This window comes from Lethenteron reissneri, chromosome 26 (genome assembly GCF_015708825.2).
Source record: "Lethenteron reissneri isolate LAM-NWPU_2019-01 chromosome 26, ASM1570882v1, whole genome shotgun sequence".
Taxonomy (NCBI): Eukaryota; Metazoa; Chordata; class Hyperoartia; order Petromyzontiformes; family Petromyzontidae; genus Lethenteron; species Lethenteron reissneri.
In genome coordinates, this window is record NC_083804.1 from 22,036,361 (window position 1) to 22,058,616 (window position 22,256).

Below are 22,256 nucleotides of genomic sequence, written 5' to 3' on the forward strand. Positions count from 1 at the left end.
GGCTTTCGTGATAGATGAACACATTCCTCCTGCGGAGGGAGCTGGTAGGAACGTTGGGTTGCTCGGTCAATGGCCAGGGTCAACGGCGGCGTGGTGTATTCCGCAAATATTCCCGACTGTGAGGGCGGGCACAAGCCGGCGTGAGTAGGTTAAACGTTGAGATTTATAAGGGCACCACGGGGTGACCAGCCCCACCCCTCCCACCCCCCACCAGCCCCACCCTCCCCACCCAGCCCCTCTCCACCTTCCCCCCCTCCCCACCCAGCACCTCCCCACCCTCCCCACCCAACCCCTCCCTCCCCACCCTCCCCACCCAGCCCCTCCCCACCAAGCCCCACCCCTCCCACCCCCCACCCAGCCCCACCCTCCCCACCCAGCCCCTCCCCACCCAGCCCCTCCCCATCCTCCCCACCAAGCCCCACCCAGCTCCTCCCCACCCAGCCCCTCCCTCTCCACCCAGCCCCTCGCTGCACGACGAACGGACGGACTCAATAATCCCCTGTGGGCTGGTGTAACCAGAGGTTCCTACCAGTATCATCATCCATGAGAGGTTTTTTGGGGGTTAGATCACGTAAATATATAAATGTTGTGTCGTTAAACCCGCCACCACCCCGACACAGCCAACTAGTAAGGATTGTCACGTAAACAGGACGTGACCAATTCGTCACTAGTACAGCACTAGCGTATAGTAGTGTAGTGTATAGTGTAGTGTATAGTGTCGCATATTATTAGAACACAACAACCGGTGTGTTGGAGTGCCAAGCCACGACATTAACAATCTGAGTACGACGTTTCGCCAGTAATTACAACTAGCTTCATCAGGCGACAGACAGATTTGTGGAGAAGTCCACCTGTTTCGATCCTTATATAGAGACGTAGATGTGCTTTACTAGTGACGAATTGGCCACGTTCTGTTTACGTCACAACCCTTACTAGTTGGCTGTGGCGGGCGGTGGCGGATTTAACAACACAACATTTATATACTTTCGCAATCTAACCCCAAAAAAACTCTATTATCGATGCATAATTGTCGTGCAGAGAGCAGCGTGTGTGTGTAGGTGAGCTGTATGACAGGAGTTTGAGGATTCATCCCTGAGAAGAAGAGGAAAAAACACTATAACATTACACTCCTGAGACGCATCTCAGGTGTGTAACAATGTGGCTGACGAGATCAGATATATTTTGGGTCGTTTCATTCCTTATGGTGCACACGGGCCCAATGAAACATACTTTGGCAATATTATTCGTATGGCTGACGTTGATGGACAGCAACACCTGCATCGAGATGATTGAGCCATATAATTGCGTCAAAAAGTAGCGAGGTTTGTATATTTGGCTTTGATAATGTCTCCATGTTTGTGAATCGGGCGTTGTTGAGTCGTTATATGTCCCACAGTCTGTTCTGGATGACAGCAGTCACACACTGCCGGAGAGTTTTAAACTTTAAAATTTGAGCATCATCAAGTATCCACGACTGTCATGGTTTGTGTGTATGCAGTCAAGGGTTGCCCATGAGCTTCCAGCCAGGGACATTATGTGTCGGGTCTTTCACTTTCGCAATGGAGACCTGGGACGATATTTTGTAATAGAGTTCTCATTAAACATGAAACGTTCTAACATTGGTCCAACGATTCCAACCACGTGCTTACTACCTTGGCCCAGACATTTAATGTTTATTGGGTTCTTTGTTTATATTTATGGGAATATAAATGAGGATTTGACGAAGCAAAACTTTGGTCATGTCAAACAATGCGCATTATATCCCATCAGAGAGAACAATCGTGGCAACCTGCTACCTACGCCTGCAACTGTAAAACAACTCAAGTGATTTTCTCATTAACCATTGAGGTGATTGCTCGTCTGTTTACAGCTGAGTCAGTGCTGTAAATTAGAAAATGATATGATGGGGGTGAGTCTATCCATAGGACAAATCACTGCTGACATTCCCAAGAAGTGGTACTCATTTATTGACTTCAGAGGATGATGAGCAGAGTGAACAACTCAAGCAGGATTTGAACCCAAAACTTTTCTATTGCGGGCCGCTCACTCTTCCTTTGAACCACCAGGCCTGGGTAACTATAGTTATATTTACGGCAACATTGATTTTGGGTGGCACTTAAAATGAAAACTTTATTACAGTGCATCGATAGGTTGGGGAGTGTTTGCTAAAACAAATTCATAATCACATAAATTCTATCAAAACAGGAGTCTTGTACACACTATACGTCAACATTATTTCTTTGTAATACGCGCTTGTATTCTATTATGGCCAGCGGCCTGGGAGATGCAGCCCGATGGCTCGGCGCAATACATCTGGCTTTATTGCCAGCAAACACTGGGAAATAGGAGTCGTTTGTGTTGATATGGAGCCCCCCTGATGCCATCAGCGAACCACTGCTCAGGGCCCCCCCAAAGCCGTGCTTCTTTCTATATGCAAAGCAGGCCCCGTCTCACCGCGGGTGGAACACGTGGATACTCCTCCGCGGCCGCGCGCCCTCCCTCGCAGCGAACAAATCGAGGAGTCTGGGCAACCGTGGGTGCCCACTAGAGGCCACATTCACTGGGGAGATTTCGTGTTTATTCTCAGAGAGCGTGCACACATTTACACGAAGCATACATTCATATGAAGAGATGTGTCTCTTTAAATTAATTGTATCGGGCGTGTTTGCATTCATAATATAGAAAATGATTTGTGGTGCGTGTGTTCACTGTCAGAAATAACACATTTTCACGACGATTCCTCTGATGACATTAAAAAAAGTAAATAGTCATTAAACTCTACGTGCCGCAATAATAATTTATGGGGTTGTAATGACAGTTGTGCATTGCAACGACCTACATTTTCATTCATTTATTTCGTATATCATCATTAGCAATGTGTTCTTGTGATCCAATGGTGCAATAATTGACAAAAGTACATGGGAGTACAACAGTGTAAAATAATCAAATCTTAAGAGGATCAAGGAAAAACGTTAAGAGTAGAAAATGTTATCTTTTTTTAATACAGTAATTACCAGGCCATTTCCAGCCATGTGTTTCATCATGTGTTTCATTTGCCTGTTTGGGCTCCTGTTTGTGCCTGCAAAAATATCAAAGGTAGACATTTATGTGAGTTAGGAGCATCTCATGTGCACATTATGCAATTGGACACATTGCACCCTTTTGCACCTTAATCAATTATACTTTTTTGCAGACTACACAATCAAAATCCAGATTTTTTTTTGCTTACCATCAACCATCAATTTTGCTAAATTATGCGACGTTACAAAAGAATGAATAAATTCACAATCTGCCCAAACACTTAATTTTGTTCTCATATTTAATCACTTCAATTGTTTTCCCTGTAAAAGCCTCACTGAGTCTCCAGAATTTTTCAGGAGGATTCTTGCATTGGGATGTTTGGCCAATTTAATGAATGCACGTTTGGCTTCATGTGGGAGGAGAGCGGAGGACCCATAGAAAACTCACCAACACATACGAGGTCACACCTCGCAACTCCATCAATACGCCAAGTGTAAATCCCTGGAGGCCACCCATATAAGTGCCCAACCAGGTTTAAACCTGCTTAGTGCCCGAGATGTGAAGTGATGGGGTGCATTTTTTTGGTGATTTGGTCACATTTCTATGCTCTCAATGTTTCTTTGGTATATGATAAAATGTGATCAATTGCGTCCACTTACTTGATTAAGATTCTTTTCCAGACTCTGTAGACTATTGTGACAATGAAGATGAGAAAATTACAGCGGACATTGCAAGCAGGGCAACTAATCCTTCCTTCATTCCATGGGTTGGTTTTTTGAAGGACTCAGCATTTGACTTATCTGCCAACAACAACATATGCATTGTTTCTGATTAACAAAGAATAACAGAAGATGTATATACATATTGCCAGTTTCTATTCTGTGATGGTACCTTAAAGATCAAATATAAATACAATACTTCGTTTTCAATAGACGTTGTATATCTCCAGATCATAAGACGCTCCTGAAAAGTAAAACACACCCCCAAACCTTTTCAGAATGAAAACAGGAGTAGTTAGTGAGCTCCTATAACTTGTCACATTTGCGTGAAAAGACCCTGACCAGGGAGGTCATGGTCACGTGAACTTCACTATGCAGATCACCGTGCCTTGCTCGACCACACTGAAGTGGGCCAACAACCAATAATCACCTCCATTTCCGAATTTCAGTCACAGAATTCGATCTCCGTGTGAGCCTCAGGAAAACTGATGTAATGCATCAACTGGCTCATGGCAGCAGTGAAGCTGGAGCAAGGATCCAAACTACCTGGAGAGCCACACGGTCCACCACTAGGTAGATATATTCCCGGCAAATCGGTAATAATAGGCATGCTCTACGAGTCGACGAGCATGTCCCCATGTGTTTTTTTAACAAGAGACCCTGGCCACAAACGATAGCCCAACGAAGTGGCTTATCATCATCACGTGGCAATTGATGGCAGCCAATCACTCTATAAACGCGTGACGTTCATTCTAAACGTGAATGGAAAACCCGGAGGGCCCGGAGATAAAAACCCATGCGACCACGGGGAGAGAGCGAGAGACACGCAAACTCTAAATCGACAGCAGGCGTCGGTGTCGGGATCGAACCCTGACTCAGTGGACCCTACCTAAAAACAAACGAAACACCATATTCTTGGGTCTTTCGGTAAAGTCACGTAGATAGGTTCAAAGAAAATAACAAAAGCTACGACGTTTCGATCGCAACACCAGCGTTCGTCATCAGGAACAAAGAAGATGACGAACGCCTGTGTTGCGATTGTAGTTTTTTTGTTATTTTATTTGAACCTATCTACGTGACTTTACCGAAAGACCCAAGAATATGAATTCCTGCAGTTCACGAAAGCTTTAAGTCAAAAAGAAAAACACCATTTGGTGGTAGATAAATACCCGGCAAGTTGGTAGTAGTAGCCTTTGTAGTAGTAGCTTTTGTAGTAGTAGTAGTAGTAGCTTTTGTAGTAGTAGTAGCCTTTGTAGTAGTAGGAGGAGCCTTTGTAGTAGTAGGAGGAGCCTTTGTAGTAGTAGTAGCCGGAGAAGAAGCCCAAGTAGTAACATTAGCAGGAGTCGCGCTCTGCGAGTCGACGAGCATGTCCCGGGTGAAGGCGAGGGAGCCGTTGTGCGGCTCGGGCTGCACCCCGAGCAGCTCGCACATGAGCGCGTACACGTGCACGCTGGCGAACGGCTCCGCCACGTAGCCCTGACGGAAGCGAGGTCCGAAGGCGCGGAAGATGGTCCACATGTCCGCCTCCGCGTTGTCGAAGCCGTGTTCACCCTTGTTGAACTGGAATATCAGCCTCTGCGCACAGGGATCGATGGAATAATATATATATATATTTTTAAGAAGCTCTGAATTTCAATCAAAATTGAATTTCTAACATATGCATACCATCGACAATGTATGACAAAAAAAATCTGGGTTTTGTTAACGATAATCGGCTCAGCATCTTCAGAATTGGTTAGCGATTCCATAAATCATTCCATTGACAGTCTCGCGAGTGGGAACTCGAGACGATGTTTGATATTTGATCTACTCTTCTGCACTGAACAGGCGTGTCGGAAGAGGTGGGGCGTCCCCATATTTTACCCCAACACTTGGGACCTACCGGGTAGGTCAACCAGCGAGCTCGTAGAGCACAAGGCAAGTGTGCTGACTGTTACACGATGGCAACACCTTTAGTTTTCACTTTTAAAGGTAATCGTGTCGGACGTGTATTGCTCTAGACATTTCTAAACGTACGGAAAACCATTTTTTTACGGAAAAATAATCATTAACAATCGTACGCCAATACCCTTTGTTATAGCAACAAGAAGCGTTGTTTGGGACTTATTTATTCTGCTCTTGGTTTCTGCTTTGCACATTGTGGAGACTTAAAATATAAATATAACGGAAGCACTTTACCCCATTCACTAAGTAGCCAAGGTCTCCATACATCATGATGGGTAGGAGTCTACTTTGATCTCTCATGTGAAAGTGTTCTGGAAATTCTTCCCTCTTGTAAACTTTCAGGTGCGGATGGGCATTCTTCAGGGCATTGTACACCTGTTCCTCCTTCCCTTCCTTGGGCAGAAGCATGCCAAACGCTCCGTAGTCCACCAGATCAAACTTGAGGTCATCCTTGAAGTTGATGAACTTTGAAAGCACAATTTCATTGATGTCCGGAGATTTCTGAGTGGTGGTCATGCCGTGGTCCGAGGTGATGATGACATTGAGAGTGTCCTTCAGGCCGCTCTTCTCGATGGCATTGACCAGGAAGCCGATGGTCTCGTCCACCTGCTGCACCATCGCCCGCCGCTCTTCCGTCTCCGGCCCAAACTTGTGGCCCGTGGAGTCCGGCTCGCTGTGGTACATGGTCACGAAGTCCAATTCGTCCTTGGTGAACCAATCCATGACTAATTCGATGTTGCGAAACCAGTCCTCCTTGTTGCTGTTCGGATGGTCTCGGCCCAGTGTCTTGTACACGGACTCGTTAAAGTAGCTGGCAGCACCCCCAGGGAAGCGAATTGAGCCCGTCTTCAGACCCTGCACAAAGCATGGAGATTAATGTGAATAGGAAATCGCCGTACTGACAATGACAAATGAACATTCTTTTTTTTTAAGTTGACAAATGTGCAAGTACTTTGATGCAGTGAATGTCACCTGGTTTTGGGCTGTGATCCAGAGTGGAATTGTTCCATTCCACCATTCTGAGCGCATCTGGGTTTCCTGAAAACCTTGCTTCTCTCCGGTCTCTGAGTCGAACAGCATGTTGTGAACTACGCCGTGAGATTCCACGTGCTTTCCTGCAAACGGGCACACGTGAAGCACGCTCCTTGCTAATGTCGCATTGCCTACAGTGGTGAACATGTGACCTTTGGACTTTGAAATCTAGATTGAAAACCCATTTTTTAGAACTGCTTTTTGTGTTTAGTTTGTCATCCTTCCCCTGCACCTCCGATTAGCACGGATGACTACGTATGGTGTTAAAGAAAGTTAAACACATAGTGTTGTCAGTGTTGTCATCCCTGTGTATTTGTGGTATCAATAACCTGGAAGGATTGGCGGGGGGGGGGATGCACCAGTGGTTTAGATTGAGGGGCCAAGATCCCACAAAAGTTGAGAACCACCGGTTTAAGTTATTACAGCGACCTAATTTTAATTCCCTGCTCCAGCTAACATCGGTGGTGAGCGCTATCTGAGCGGGTCCTTGTATTGGTCTCCACCGCCCTTCACAACTCGCACTTGAGACCAGCTTGGTGAAGTGTGGGCAGACAACCTCAAGGACCGACATGGCACAGACATGACTCCATACAGCCGTGGACTAAATTGTGCCTGCTACGTTATACCCAGAACGCTGTACCACAGCACTCGGTGTGATTTTGTGGGTTTGCGTGGAATTTGTTGAGCAGTTTAAATAAATAAGGGTTTTTTTCGTTTCCTTTCATCAGCATATTTTGTGTAATACACCGTCAGCTAAATGTATCACTAAATTAATGTGCTTAGTCTTATAATGGCTGATTAAAGCATAAGAAAACATATTATATTAAACGAGGAAATTGATAGTCCACTAATGTACATCTCGTTTTCTGGGCTGTAAAATTCAGTCACCGTAATCGTAACAGTTAAACGCTTTGACACTTTATTGGCTTTTAACCTTGGCCAGCAGGGCAATCAGTTTTAAATCTTACTGGCTTTTAAAATGCAGTAAAGATTAATACCCCAGAGCAACTATCGCGCTGTGAAAGAATCATCGTTAGCAGTCTACGCGTAAAGATGAAATGTCACAAAGTGACTTGAGCAAACACTTCCCGCTTCCCCCCTTAATACTGAACAGAAATTGTAATATTTATATCTTTAAGTCTGCGTGAATTAGTTGTCCACCTAAAATGTGAATAATGCATATCTGCTTACAACAAAAGACATCACAAACCACTATAACGTCCAACTATATTCATTAAAAAAACATTCCATCATAAAGAAAAAAAAAAACACGAGGCTTTAAATAGCCATCGTTCGTGCCATACATTTATTTACATTTGTGTAAAGTTACTTCATACATATGACGAGGTGATTTTGTAATACAATTGGCCAGGTGGCACTGTGGTGACAATGAAAACTGGACAAAGGTATCCCCAGGCCATGTAAGTTTGTGGGGATTATTTGACCATACTTCACCACGCTGGTCAGTGCGTGTTGGTCAAGAAAGGCCACAGGACCGATTCGGATATCGCTTGCCACTGATATTAGTTCATTCGCAGTAAAGTTAAATTTACACCACTGAGAAACATTACCCCATGCTTATATGAGCAGGGATGCGGCTGGAAATTGTAATGGTGATGATAGTTAACAACTGGCTGGTTAAAGCCAACTATTTCTCTAATTGTATCCCAATTGTGCTATCCGAATCACGTCAATTAAGACAGAATATGGCTCTCGAATAGACTAGTGCAAACCATCAGAGAATGGCCCTCAGAAGTGCAGATCACAGAGCTACCTCTGAGACTCATTTAAGTGACAATTGGTTCATACAATAAGGGGGTATATGAATGTTCCAACCACTGTGCAACTGAGAGGAATGTTCGTCACATTCCAGTCAAACCAATATTGTTAAACCTCAGAGCTGCAATTTACCTAAAGCGCAGAACTAAACGTAATGCGATAGGTTGCTTTATGCAGCCGTTGGTGACCTGGCTGAGACCACGAACTCACTCCTTACTACACTTGAGAACCTATTTTAACTCCAGGAGACTGAAATCTGCATGCAAACCCAGGGGTCTCAGCAGGGCTTCCCTGCAAACTGCGAACCACGCTGAATCACATTTGGACATCGCACGGGTGATGCGCTCGCCTTTTGTATGAGTGGAAGATAAAGGATACTTCCACCCACGACTCTGGAGCAGAACAAACGACTGAGCACATGGTCAACTGCCCAATGCCCACCAAGACCAATGAATGGCAGCACCAAAGCAATTCACCAGTTGACAGCCTGCACCACTGAATGGCCAACGAACCTAGACTTTCCTTGATGTCACTTCTTGCAATTTAAAAAAATCGGTTGCTCACGAAATCGAGAAGCGGGAAGAAGAAGTGGGACTAAGTGAGCTTTGAAAGAGGGCTTTGAGAGCGTACCTATGTCTAGGGTGAAGTGCGACGGAGATGTCATCGTGTTTGTATTTATGAACGAGCCTCGAGATGAATCATCGAGGGATCCGGCTCAGAGGTGCTGAAGGGTTACCAGTGACGAGGGTGAAGTGCGATGGAGAAGTCATCGTGACGAAAGGCGGCACCATGTGTTGCGCCGCGACCCCGATGGTGCGCAGGTGGTCCAGGTTCGGGGTGTCCACGTCCTGGTCGTAGTCCCAGCGGAATCCGTCGAACGAGACGAGCAGCAGCTTCTGCGGCTGCCCTCTGTGCGACGGCAGCGCGCTCGATCCCGCGCACGCGACACAGAGCGCGAGCGCCAGGAGCCGGCGCCCCGATCCCCACTCTCCTCCCAGCGCCAGCATCGTCCTCGGTGTACCCAACAACTTCTACCTAGCACTGCAAAGGAGGAATCCTGTTATTGTCTTTACTCATCTATGCCACAACCGATGCGCTGGACATTTAAGAGCAAAGACTGGGTGCAAAGTCTTACCATAAGTAGATTAGATAGTCAGCGTTCTTTGTCTGGAATTTGATTTAAATACGCTTGCTCATTTATAACGGGCCCCCTGCATCGTTTAGCTTCCACCAGGGCAAAGGTTTAAAGTGCAAGGTTTGTGACCTGAGGAGATATGTCGGAATCGGACGGCTGTATAAATGGACAAACACAAGTGGTCTTCTTGGTTCTTTCGGTAAAGTCACGTAGAAGGGAAATAATCAAATAATAAAAATAAAACATAATAAAATACAATTCTCATGACGTTTCGGCCACAACGCAAGCAGCCGTCCTCAGGTGAAGAACAGGGCTGTCGGAAGTGACTGTCGGAAAGACAGACCTTTTCTTCACCTGAGGACGGCTGCTTGCGTTGTGGCCGAAACGTCGTGAGAATTGTATTTTATTATGTTTTATTTTTATTATTTTATTATTTCCCTTCTACGTGACTTTACCGAAAGAACCAAGAAGATGAATCCCTGCAGTCACGAAAGCTTTAAATCGAAATTTAAACACAAGTGGTGTTGATTTGAAAAAAAAATATCAATCCAGCTGTGATGTTGTTCACTCGCGTTTGATATGTAATCGTTACTTCCGGCAGCCAAGAAAGTACGCACCATCATCAGAATGGGCTCTGTAGTACGCCCCCTTAACTTGCCTGGTATATTTTCGACATAGCGCATGGACGGTAAAATGCATTCATTCATGCGAGCGGCAGCAGAGTCCATTCTGATAAGACTCATTTAAAATATCCTGACCATGGTCTTTTAAATCTTTTTCATGATACCATGTCACGCACACACGGGATTTTACCTGTTCGAAGGTAACACATTGCGACACAGCACGGTATCTCACCGAGAATGCTTATCGCTTATCAAATGAGACTTGTGCTGGCGTGAAGATATGTGACGTGCTGACATGATATTCAGTGTAATCAGCGGTTAATTTTATCCGGAACGCTATTTAGATAATTAATTGGCATGTCACATCCACGTGACATTAAATTGTTCCCACGATACTGTGGTCGTGCATAGATCAGTGCTCTGGATTAAAATGTCTTAACGGACAGAGTGTATATTTCTAGAAATACAAATAATATTGGATTTTTATGGAGAGATTACTCTGTGCACTCATGGTAGGGCTTTACTAAGATCAATATACCTGTTGAAGGATGTTTTTACAATTCTACTTCAACTCGAGAACTAAAATACAAAGTTGAGCCCTTGTACACAGTTGCAGTGGCGAGGAAAGGCCACATGCAACCTAATGAGAGGTTACAAATGCAACCTCGATTCGCACGGTTGGCTACGTACGGTGCAACATAGGTTTAACATACATACATGCATACGAAGGAATACTCGTTTGTCATCTTTGCATTTTAAATTGAAGAAATCACGACAGAAATTATTGTCGATGGGCAAGAATAATAACAGGACTGCAGAATAGGAATGGAATCCGTCCAAAGAGGATGTTCCCAGAAGACATTGAGCGATAGGATCAGTGTGTGTACAGGGCACAAGGCGGGTTGTAACATCTGCAAGATCATGAGCGGCGGATTGACCATGGTTGATGATGATGATGCTATCGCAATGGTGCTAATGCCATACAGGAAAAAAGGGTGGGGCGTTTGAAATGACCTGTAAGTGATTATGCAAGCACTCACCGGACACCCTGTCATGCTCCATCATACACCACCGTAGCCACCACACCGCGTGGCCTTGCAGTGTGTAAAGTAAGCAGTTATTTTCGTACATGGTAAAGGTGCAGGCCTGCAACCGCTTGCTCGCACTACTGCTGGTGGAGGATTCTTTATTACAGGGAGCTCTAGAGAGCCCCACTGGAGGGTATTTGGCTTACTCTTCCATGCTAGCCAGACGACTTGGAAGAGGTAGGGGGGGGGAGTACACTCACCACGGATGTTTTCCGTGGCCAGGAATCAAGTTTGGGCCACTGTGTTCATTGCGTAATGTGCTAACCGCTCTGCCACCGCTCCACCCCAAAGCGCCCTTGACCATATTTAGTTACACGGAGAGTTGTACTCTAGAAACTTATAATATACGTGTTGGGAAAAAAATGTTATACAATTATTTAAAAAAGAAAATTGTCACACAGTTGATGTTCACGTGTAAGCGATTTGGAAGACTGCAGTAGCTTTATATACATATCTGTTTTTTTAAAAAAAAACGTTACAATGACAAGCATTTACTTTAAGTCATAGCCGGTGGCAATTGAGGTAGGAATGTGCTGTAAGTTGCCCATAGGGAAAGGCTTTGCATCACGAAAGTGGACTTTCTTTGGCACGGAAGCGCAGTTAGTGAGCAGCAAGGGAGACATAATTGTGGCATTGAGTAGCCGAGAGATACATCTGCTTTTATGGCGTAGTAATATTTTGTATTGGTGCCAAAATAACTTGCGTGTAACACTGTGATGCTGCAACTGCAGTTGTCTCGTTGATTTACACATCATATCTCATCACAGCGTTTCATTAGGGAGAACTGGCCCAACACATTGATGGAGTTTAGGCATTTCCACTGAATTCTCAAAATCAATTTGCCATAAAAACCGCCAGCCTGCTCTTGCGTGAGCCCACAACCACACGCTGATAAAACCACACAAATGTAAAGCCCTTTCTTTAATTCCCTCATGCCGCTGCTCGCGAAAAAGCTCCAGAAAGCCCATCTAGAGGCCATTGAAGCATTGAGCTAGAGCTGCCGACGTCCTGGGTTTGAACCTGTAATTAAACTATGTTCTAAGGCAGTGGTTCTTCTTCTTAACCTGGGGTGCACGCACTCCCTGGGGGTGCGAGATGCCCTTTCTGGGAGTGCGAGACATGTCCAGATATGTTTAGAAGGTACATAATCGAAGCACAAATTAAGCACGGACACGTAAGTACAACTCCTGTTTCATAAAACCTTTGTATTTATTAATATTTATACATTTTTTAAAAGACTGAGAACCAAAGGGGTGCAAGGTTGCAGTAAAGGTTAAGAATCATTCTTCTAAGGTATTTATGGTCTTACCCTGGTCACCAGTGACTGACCAAAAAGCCCATCATATAAAATTTAATTTGGCAAAAACCCTCCCATGAGAATTATTTTGGCCAGATCCAAGCTCTGAGCATTGGTCAGCAAAAATGTTGGCTTTGGTTGCCATCTGCTGAACGTATCGTCCAGAATCAGAGAATGGATGAGAGCTCATTTGAAAGGATCTCTGCAGTTCTTCAATATAACCTTCCAAATGCCAATCTCTCAGTGGGTGATCCACTGCTTTTGTTAAATGTACATGTGTAGTGACATAGCGCTGACTGTTGGACAGCAACAGCAACTGCAGGTGGGCACTTAGTGCACACGCCGCTGAGCATATACACGGTGTGTGTGCCGGCAGGGCGGAGGAACTGGGGCAAGTTGTCACGATAAACCTCGTGTGGAAGCCCCTGGAACCCTCTAGAGGGTTCGAGAAGAAAGGTGCGGCTCGGGCAGAGCCAAGCCGCGCCGAGGTGAATAAAAGCAGCGGAGAGCGAGAGCTCTGGGCTGACGGTTCTGGGATTGGATTCGTCTCGTCGCCGCCCTCGTCACAGCCGCCTTCGCCCGGGCATTGCGCGGCCGGACAGCGGTTGGCTGTCTCGGTCGACGCGGGCAGGGTCGTGTCGGGGACGGGTTGCGCGGCAGCGGGGTCGTGTGTGAGAGAGGGGGCCCGAATGGTGGCGTGAGCTCGGCAACAACAACGATAAAGAGGGCAGAGCGGTGCCTCCTGCAACCACCTCGTCTCCGGCTGACTGTGTGTGCGACGCACGCCACCCGCACGCACAGACGACACTACACTCTCATGATATGACATGAAATCCACAAATGGAATAAAATGATGAAAAAATATACTGTATACTTTTAACAAACGATTACTATTATTGTCTGAATGTGAGTAGAATAAGGTGGAAACAGCCGAAATAAAAACTGCTGACACCATCATCATTGTGCTCTAGTCTTCCATTAAAAGCCATGGGGAACTGCTGAATTGCTCAGGACAAATTACAAAACAATGTGCTTCACGGACAGGATTTTAATTACCATGAATCAACATAACCTTGCTCCTAGCAATCCAGTATAAAAATGCAAATGGATCACTCACTTAACACTTTTCAAAAATCAACATTCAGATACGACTTTGGGGGTAGATTTATACAAAAAATGTATCAGAACCATGAGGATATTGAAGGCAGATAGATAGATACATAATTATATCTGATACTTAAACGTGTGAATAGGAGTCCCTGATGTTGGGCCCTTAACATGAATGTCAACCATCGATTCTCAATCCCACTGAAGACATACATGCTGCTACATCCGCGTGTTATGTGCCATCGTGGTCTTGTGCTTAGGCCTGTAAAATAAAATAAAAATGCAATGTAATATTTGAGTACAGTATCGACCAAGCCACACGTTATTGAATATAGCTTTAAAATACGACAACACACATTGATAAATGAAAGTGCTGTGTGTGCAAGACATGCTTTGGTTTATAAGCAAACTCCCCGCCCCCCTTTTCATTGACTACATACATGTTACTGTATTTAAACCACTTTTAAATTAGGCGAAGATTGCTGGGCTATCACCAGCACTCTAAATGTAGGTGTTTCCTTAAAGTCACTTGGTTCAATTGATTTCGACCTCACAAAAACATAAATTTTGGCATTTGCAACGTAACTTTAAATCACAACATTCCTGAGTCAATGAACCGCTGAAGCATTTTAATCAACTATTTTTTTCCTCTGGTTCATTACTGGGGATTTATTTTTAGAGTGGCGGCCACCACGATCATCACCTTGCCTCCCGAAGGCGGGAAACCCTAGAAACAAACAAACCACGCCCCCCCGCTTGGCTCGGCTGATGACGTCAATAACATAATCAAGACCCCGCCCTTAACTTCCCGTCCAGCGGCACACGTGGAAACAATAGGCGAGATTAATTTATTTTCCCAAAACTATATTTGTTGCCTGATTTGGTGAGTAAGCAAACAGACAAATCGGTTGAGTAAAAAAAAACTCGCATCAATAGCCCATCTCTGCGTTCAGAGCCGGCCCTAGACCTTTGGGGGCCCTAAGCAAAATTTGGTTGGAGGCCCCTTTGATGTATAATTTTTTTCACCCACGAGCTAGCAGTGACTCTAGGAGGCCCTCTGCTGGCCACGGGGCCCTTTGCAATTGCAAGGGTCGCTTAGTGGCTGGGCCGGCTCTGTCTGCGTTCAACAAGGATGCCATGCGTGGCTATCAAACTTAAAGTGCTTACGCTTTGGTGGCTCTCTTCCAGGCTGAGTAGGCCAGCATTGCGACTAACGTGACAAAGAGGATGACGGTGATGACGAGCAAAGCGATCAGTCCCTCCTTGAGCCCGGGAGTTGTGGACCCCGAGTCTATAAAAGTCCAAAACACACACACACACACACATGGGTGAGGTAGTCAGTTGGTCGGGTCAGATGGGCAGTGGGCCGGGTTGGGGTGCGGTTCAGAAATATAAACCTCGCGCAGGACTCGACAGTTGTTAGCTCACTGTGCATGGCTACAACTTGCTTAGCTGTTGAGATCTTATGAGATTTGCCACATTGCAGTTGTCACGGCCATAGGGAGATAAGAGCGTATATTTTATCTCAGATTTTTTTGCCGAGTCGTTAGTAGACTGGAGCGGGCATGTGACGAGTAAGCCACAGTCATATCAAGAGGTAACACTGGTTACAATGTACTGCTTACAATGAACTGGTTACAATGCACTGGTTACAATGCACGGGTTACAATGAACTGGTTACAATGAACTGATTACAATGCACTGGTTACAATGCACTGGTTACAATGCACGGGTTACAATGCACTGGTTACAATGCACGGGTTACAATGAACTGGTTACAATGAACTGGTTACAATGCACGGGTTACAATGAACTGGTTACAATGAACCAGTTACAATGCACTGGTTACATTGAACTGGTTACAATGCACTGGCTACAATGCACTGGTTACAATGAACTGGTTACAATGAACTGGTTACAATGAAATGGTTACAATGCACTGGTTACAATGCACGGGTTACAATGCACTGGTTACAATGCACGGGTTACAATGAACTGGTGCATTGAGTTGTGCGCCTTTTGGCGTCATCTGGTCCAACACCATGTGAGACTAGGCTCTAAGAAAGCTGTCCCGGGTGTGGACCAATCAATTTCAAGGACAGTGCATACATTATCAGAGTTTGCATTCTGACCGCAGGTATTGTGGTCAATGCAAACATGACTCCTTGTCAAAACATGTGTCAGTTTTGTTGCCAGATAAAAGTGTACAAAAACAATCATCAAGTTTTGTTTGGTTAGATCGCCTATCATTAAACCCGCCACCACCCGACACAGCCAATTAGTAAGGTTTGTCAAGTAAACAAAATGTGACAATTAGTTACTACTTCAGCACAGCGTTGTGTTGTTGGTGAATAAACCCACAACATTTACAAGTCGAGCACGACGTTGATATTCTTCTTCTTCTTTAGTGCTGCCTAACGGCGTGTGCGACTTCACGATGATATTGGTCCCGGTCTAGCACGGCGTGTAGAGTTTGTGCTGTTGTTAATTCTAGCCATGTTTTGATGTTACTGAGCCATGTCGTTTTTGGCCGTCCTGGTCGTTTTTTCCCTTCGATTTTTCCTTCCAGGATTTGCTTTAATAGCTGGTATTTGTGCTCGTTTCGGGCAATGTGGCCTAGGTAGTAACACTTCCTGCTAATGATGGTCTTCAGCAGTTGCCTGTCAGTGCCCATATCTTGCAGAACTTGTGTATTGGTGGTTTTGGCTGTCCATGGGATTTTCAGCATTCTTCGATACAGCCACATCTCGAAAGCTTCGAGCCTTTTTGTTGCTGTTGTTGTCAGTGTCCACGTCTCTACTCCGTACAGCAAAATTGACCAGATGTAGCATTTCAGTGTGCGCAGTTTCAGTGATGTACTCAAGTTGCGGTCTGCAAGGAGTGTTTTCCATTTAATAAATGCTTGCCTTGCTTGTTCAATTCTGCTCTTGATTTCGACTTCATGGTTCAACTGAACAAAAAAAGCGTTTATTATGGATAATATCGATCGCGAATGCCTAAGTGTTCAAAATACACAGGCAAGTGTTCGGACGATGAGCAATGTGATGGTGGACGTACCCTCCGCGCCATCTCCGCCGTCGCCGACCGAGTCGGCGAGCATGTCCCGGGTGAAGGCGAGGGAGCCGTTGTGCGGCTCGGGCTGCACCCCGAGCAGCTCGCACATGAGCGCGTACACGTGCACGCTCGCGAACGGCTCCGCCACGTAGCCCCGGCGGAAGCGAGGCCCGAAGGCGCGGAAGATGGTCCACATGTCGGGCACCTCGTTGTCGTAGCCGTGGTCGCCCTTGTTGAACTGGAATATCAGCCTCTGTCCGGGCAGCGGGGGGAACGGGTGGTGTGAAACCACACGAACGCGAGGCGCGTTTACGTAGCTGACATGCGGTTTCAGTGGCTCCATTTGGGCTGGGTCCAAAAAAACAAATGGGCCGGTGAGGAAGAATCTTTGGGGATGCCGAATATGGGACTTAATGCCATCTGAGAGCATAAATAAGCAATGAAGTGTACGCATAAGAGGTACTAAAATATTTTGTTTGTCAAATGCGTAATAATAACAACAATCATCGTTCGCCACCTAAGTCACGGTCATGTCTCCAAGGCGCTTGTGCCAGGCTAGGTACACCTTGAGGCCACATAAAGTGGCAGGAGGTCACGGGGCAGACCCATGTGTTATGAGTTGACTGAGATGACCGTGCCTCACCACTGTGCCAACATACTAACGTATTGTGTTTAGCTGCCTGCAATTGAGATCGTTGCTGTGAGCATGAAGGGGGGGGGGGACAGGGGAAGGGGGAGTTTGGTCTCCTGGCTCCACCAAATGGGGTTTAGCTAGAAAACCTGTCCCGTCATACTGTGGTAACAATACACCACTCAAGACATACATATTTACCTGTGGTTAACCCCTCTCGGGGGATTGTGAGACATTCTACTTTCCGTGATATTTTTTTAATTGTACTTCAAAGGTGGCATCCCTGGCGTGTGGTAAGTTAAAGTGTAAATCGCGTGCAGAAAGTGTTGTGGGCATGGGTGTCAAGGCCCACAGGCTATTATGACATTGTGGAGCACGTAGATTTTAAATTACACACTAATACTGTCATGACTTTTGCTACGTGATGGAAACTCCAGCAAATCCACTGCTGTGCTGTAATTTCTACGTTCTGAACGTCAATATCCTCATCTTCACCAAACCGCCATGACCAGTGTGGTAAAGTATGGCAAATCAACCATCCCCGACACACACGCAGTGGGGAGGAGACCTTGATCCAGCAGTGGATTGAAAAAAACATGTCTGTACAGGCAGAGGTGTACAATGATGTTTATCGTGGTGCGAATACTCAACCCCATTGACCACGTAGCCAGGGTCTCCGTACACCAAGATGGGCAGGATGCGCTCGTGGTTGCGGTAGTGAAAGCGCTCTGGGAACTCTTCCTTCTTATAAACGTGCAGGTGCGGGTGGGCACCCTTCAGATTCTGGTAAACTTCCTCCTCCTTCCCTTCCTTGGGCAGAAGCATGCCGGACGGTCCGTAGTCCACCAGGTCAAACTTGAGGTCGTCCTTGAAGTCGATGAAATTTGACAGCACAATTTCATCGATGTCCGGAGCTTTCCGAGTGGTGATCATGCCGTGGTCCGAGGTGATTATGACATTGAGGGTGTCCTTCAGTCCCCTCTTCTCGATGGCATCGACCAGGAAGCCGATGGTCTCGTCGACCTGCCGCACCATCGCTCGCCGCTCTTCCGTCTCCGGTCCGGATAAGTGACCGGTTAAGTCCGGCTCGCCGTAGTACAGGGCCACAAACTCCAGGTCGTCATTGACGAACCAGTCCATGACGATGCCAATGTTGAGACGCCACTCGGTCACGTTGTTGTACGGGTGATCAGCTTCTTCCGCCACGGATTTGAACGGTGTCTGGCCAGAGTAATTGACAGCTCCGCCGGGGAAGTGCAGTGATCCTGTCTTCAGACCCTGAATGGGAACCACAAAAAAACCTCTTCACGACAGCTTCCGCGTGTCAACTTTCTGTAAGCCACTCTGCGTGTATGTATGTTGAACTTCTTTCGCATCGTGCATAGCCAGCCGTTAAAGGGCGGTCTCCAAATATCTCAATCAATATCTGTACTAGACTTAAAGCTTTCGTGACTGCAGTAATTCATATTGTTTGGGTCTTTCAGTAAAGTCACGTAGATAGATTCAAAGAAAATAACAAAAATGACAACAAAAACTTCGACGTTTCGATCGTAACGACTGCTTGCGTTGCGATCAAAACGTCAGAGTTTTTCGTTATTTTCTTTGAACCTATCTACGTGACTTTACCAAAAGACCCAAATAATATAATATCTGTACTCTTTAAGGAGAATTCACTAAAACTACAGACTACTATTTATTTATCTATCTGTTACAAGACAGTGTTAATGACAAACATAATGAGATTCTTGTTTCTGATAGCACCGTGCGTAGTAACCAGCTGGTGCCAGTTTCAAGTGTAAGGATTCTTATCTGACTTGCGCGATAAGCAGGATTATACGTGATCTTTATTGTACAGTTTTATGAGTTCACTATAAAATTAAGTTCAAAGGCCTTCGAGTCTGTTTTTCATGTTCATTTTTATAAGTTTACTCACAATCTAAGCGATCTGTCTGAACAATTCTCAACACATAAAGCAAGGGGACAAAAAGCAGTATCTTAATCCTGGACTTGAACAGCGGCAGAGAGTCGACAGCAGGGGATGCTGGAGGGGTAAGGATTTTCAGTCTGTGGGGGCAGCAGAGCAGAATGAGCGACCACCCTCTGAGCAAACGTTGACTTGGTGGCTTTGAAAGAACGCAAATTAAAGCATCCACGAACTAAAGAGTTTGCTGATTGGGTTCTCAAGAGCGTTAAAGGTAAAGATACCTGGTTCTGAGCCGTGATCCAGATGGGGATGGTTTGGTTCCACCATTCGGAGCGCAGTGTTGTTTTCTGAAAGTTGGCTTTTTCTCCGGTCTCCGGATTGAAGAGCATGTTGTGAATGACGCCGTGAGACTCCGGGTGTCTCCCTTACGCACGCACAGACCAAGGTGTGAAAGTTTAAGTAAATTGGGATTTTGTTTTAAAATGACCGTCCATCATTTCCGTTCCCCGTTTCGCCCCTTTTTTGGGTATAATTGTGAAACGTCTATTTGTGATTGATTCCGGGATCCGCGATGGTCCTGAGTGCCATGCTGACAATGAGGGTGAAGAATATTAGAATCAACTCTCCCATAACTGACATGGCAATATGGGAGGCCTTCATTCGGCTTTTAGGACCCTTGTAAGGCATGAAGTTGGATTAAGCTATCGCCTAGTTAAAATATGATATAGCATTCTTAATTTCATCAATAAAACAACATTTTTCATATGAATTAGGAAATGATAGGCAAGCATTTTAAATCAGTAAAGCAACGTTTTTATTTTAATGTTCATATTTCATCTATCTTTTCATAATATATATCTCAAAGAAGAGACATTTATTTTCAAATCTCAACAAAGAAATGTACCCTTGGCAAATAATAGAATATATTATTACAAATAAACCATTTGGCTCTGACTAAGCAGTGCTTAGCCGTACCTGTGACGAGGGTGAAGTGCGACGGGGACGTGATCGAGATGAACGGCGGCACCATGTGTCGCGCCGCGACCCCGATGGTGCGCAGGTGGTCCAGGTTCGGGGTGTCCACGTCCTGGTCGTAGTCCCAGCGGAATCCATCGAACGAGACGAGCAGCAGCTTCTGCCGCTGCCCTCTGTGCGATGGCAGCGCGCTCGATCCCGCGCACGCGACACAGAGCGCGAGCGCCAGGAGCCGGCGCCCCGATCCCCGCTCTCCTCCCAGCGCCGTCATTGTCCTCAGAGGCTTGGAGGTTCTTCTTCGAGGACTGTGCAAGTGGCAATGTTTCTTTTGTCTTCACACACTGCCCTTTTGACACATATGCAATGGCTAATGGCAGGTGCAAAGTCTCACTCATATAGATAACAGAGATATGCCGTGTTCTTAAGGAAAACAATGGCTCAGTTGTTACGGTTATCGTCGACATGCCCGCGATGTTTATTTGGTCCTGACATAGGAATACCAGACTTTTTCCCATGACGCTGGGAGGCAGTGTAGATGAGCAGATCCCAAATGCTTCGTTGGGCATGGAAATGCGTTTGTCTCTAAGCGGTACATCAAGTTTGAGTGCAGATGCCCCGGGCTTTTGGAATTTGAGCTGATGAGACGTATGACATTTGGCAGGCGTTGATGAGGCATGTGAATGAGCACCTGCGCCGGTGTGGATAAGACAGCCGCCGTATCATCCTCGTGAGCCATCAGTTCGATGGCAATGGGAGGCCTTTGTACAGCCCGTGGGCCAATCTGCACGTGAACGAGCTAACCCCGAATGTTATGAGCCTGGCTGCTGTTTTGCACGAGGGCCCATGCCAATGGTGTTTGGTACACGGCGTGACAACACCTGACAGACCACCGATACAATATGTGCAGCAAGCTCGTGCTCCCCCCCCCCCCCCGCACCTTTTTTACAAGGAGTCATGTTTGCATTGCCCACAATACCTGCGGTCGGAGTGCAAAAAAAAACACAACTCTGATAATGTATGCACTGTCCTTGAAATTGATTGGTCCACACCCAAGACAGCTTTTCTTAGAGCCTAGTCTCACATGGTGTTGGACCAGATGACGCCAAAAGGCGCAGGTATTAGACCAGATGTGCGCCTTTTGGCGGCATCTGGTCCAACACCATGTGAGACTAGGCTATAAGAAAAGCTGTCTCGGGTGTGGACCAATCAATTTGAAGAACAGTGCATACATTATCAGAGTGTTGTTTTTTGTTTGCATTCCGACCGCAGGTATTGTGCTCAATGCAAACATGACTCCTTGTAAAAAAGGTGGCAGTTTTGTTGCCCGATAAAAGGGTAAAAAAACAATTATCATTACTATATATAGTATCATCACTGTTTTTGGTGGTTGCTTGTAGTGCAAATGCCCTGCTTTTTAAACATCTACATCCACAACGTTCTCCACCCCTACATCCCAGCCGACTTCCTCCACACCACGGCCTCGGGCCTGCTCCTTGGCCCCATGAGCCACAGCTCGGCTATTGTTGGCCGCCCTATCAGCCGCTACGCTCCCACACTCTGGAATTCCCTTACCCAGGCGACCTGGCGCTGGCACCTTCTCCCTGTCTCCGCATTCAAGTCTCTGCTCAAAACTGCCCCTTTTAAACCGTGCCACACGTGGATTTTCTCTTCATTTCTCGCTCAGTCCCTCCCATTCCCATCCGTTTTACTTCCTTGTGATTCTACGCTCTGAGACGGTCGTCAATGGGTGCATTTATCATTTACTTGGTTGGATGATGACTCGGGATCAGATGACCCAATTCCAGAGCTGGTAATAGACATGATTGTGACACTTTTATTTTCAAATAGATCAACTATCATTTCATTTGATGTGCATTTCCTCAAACATCTACATTATGTCAAGTTGTGTTATGCTATATATTCTATT

At 45.9% G+C, this 22,256-nt stretch overlaps 2 protein-coding genes across 4 annotated transcripts; both read right to left on the reverse strand.

Moving 5' to 3' along the window:
• Positions 1-2,556: 2,556 nt before the first annotated feature.
• Positions 2,557-9,728, reverse strand: LOC133347865 (ectonucleotide pyrophosphatase/phosphodiesterase family member 7-like). Of its 2 annotated transcripts, XM_061560574.1 has the most exons (7): positions 9,631-9,728; positions 9,232-9,536; positions 6,657-6,799; positions 5,919-6,539; positions 4,910-5,315; positions 3,681-3,821; positions 2,557-3,079 (listed from the first exon to the last, which is right to left on the reverse strand). In XM_061560574.1, exons 2-6 carry the CDS (start codon positions 9,500-9,502, stop codon positions 3,712-3,714), a joined length of 1,551 nt encoding a protein of 516 aa, XP_061416558.1. In that variant the 5' UTR covers positions 9,503-9,536; positions 9,631-9,728; the 3' UTR covers positions 2,557-3,079; positions 3,681-3,711. The 2 variants fall into 2 exon arrangements, with proteins under 2 accessions (XP_061416558.1, XP_061416557.1); XM_061560573.1 differs by lacking the exon at positions 9,631-9,728 and having other exon boundaries at positions 9,232-9,590.
• A 3,943-nt stretch (positions 9,729-13,671) lies between these two features.
• On the reverse strand, positions 13,672-21,141 carry LOC133347866 (ectonucleotide pyrophosphatase/phosphodiesterase family member 7-like). 2 transcript variants are annotated; one of them, XM_061560576.1, is made up of 6 exons: positions 20,330-21,141; positions 19,636-19,778; positions 18,091-18,708; positions 16,803-17,052; positions 14,913-15,036; positions 13,672-14,007 (listed from the first exon to the last, which is right to left on the reverse strand). In XM_061560576.1, the coding sequence occupies exons 1-6, from the start codon at positions 20,598-20,600 to the stop codon at positions 13,965-13,967; spliced, it is 1,449 nt and encodes a 482-aa protein (XP_061416560.1). In that variant the 5' UTR covers positions 20,601-21,141; the 3' UTR covers positions 13,672-13,964. The 2 variants fall into 2 exon arrangements, with proteins under 2 accessions (XP_061416560.1, XP_061416559.1); XM_061560575.1 differs by having other exon boundaries at positions 18,082-18,708; positions 20,330-21,134.
• Positions 21,142-22,256: the final 1,115 nt, after the last annotated feature.

Excerpts from the sequence above, each read along its gene's own strand:
- LOC133347865 (XM_061560574.1), bottom strand. The coding sequence starts at position 9,502 with ATGCTGGCGCTGGGAGGAGAGTGGGGATCGGGGCGCCGGCTCCTGGCG. Across the intron at positions 6,800-9,231 it reads GCACTTCACCCTCGTCACTG|GAAAGCACGTGGAATCTCAC; the intron begins GTAACCCTTCAG and ends GCCCGTTTGCAG. Across the intron at positions 5,316-5,918 it reads TTGGCTACTTAGTGAATGGG|AGGCTGATATTCCAGTTCAA; the intron begins GTAAAGTGCTTC and ends CCCTGTGCGCAG.
- LOC133347866 (XM_061560575.1), bottom strand. The coding sequence starts at position 20,600 with ATGACGGCGCTGGGAGGAGAGCGGGGATCGGGGCGCCGGCTCCTGGCG. Across the intron at positions 18,709-19,635 it reads GGATCACGGCTCAGAACCAG|GGTCTGAAGACAGGATCACT; the intron begins GTATCTTTACCT and ends GTTCCCATTCAG. Across the intron at positions 15,037-16,802 it reads CGGCGGAGATGGCGCGGAGG|ACTCGGGGTCCACAACTCCC; the intron begins GTACGTCCACCA and ends GGACTTTTATAG.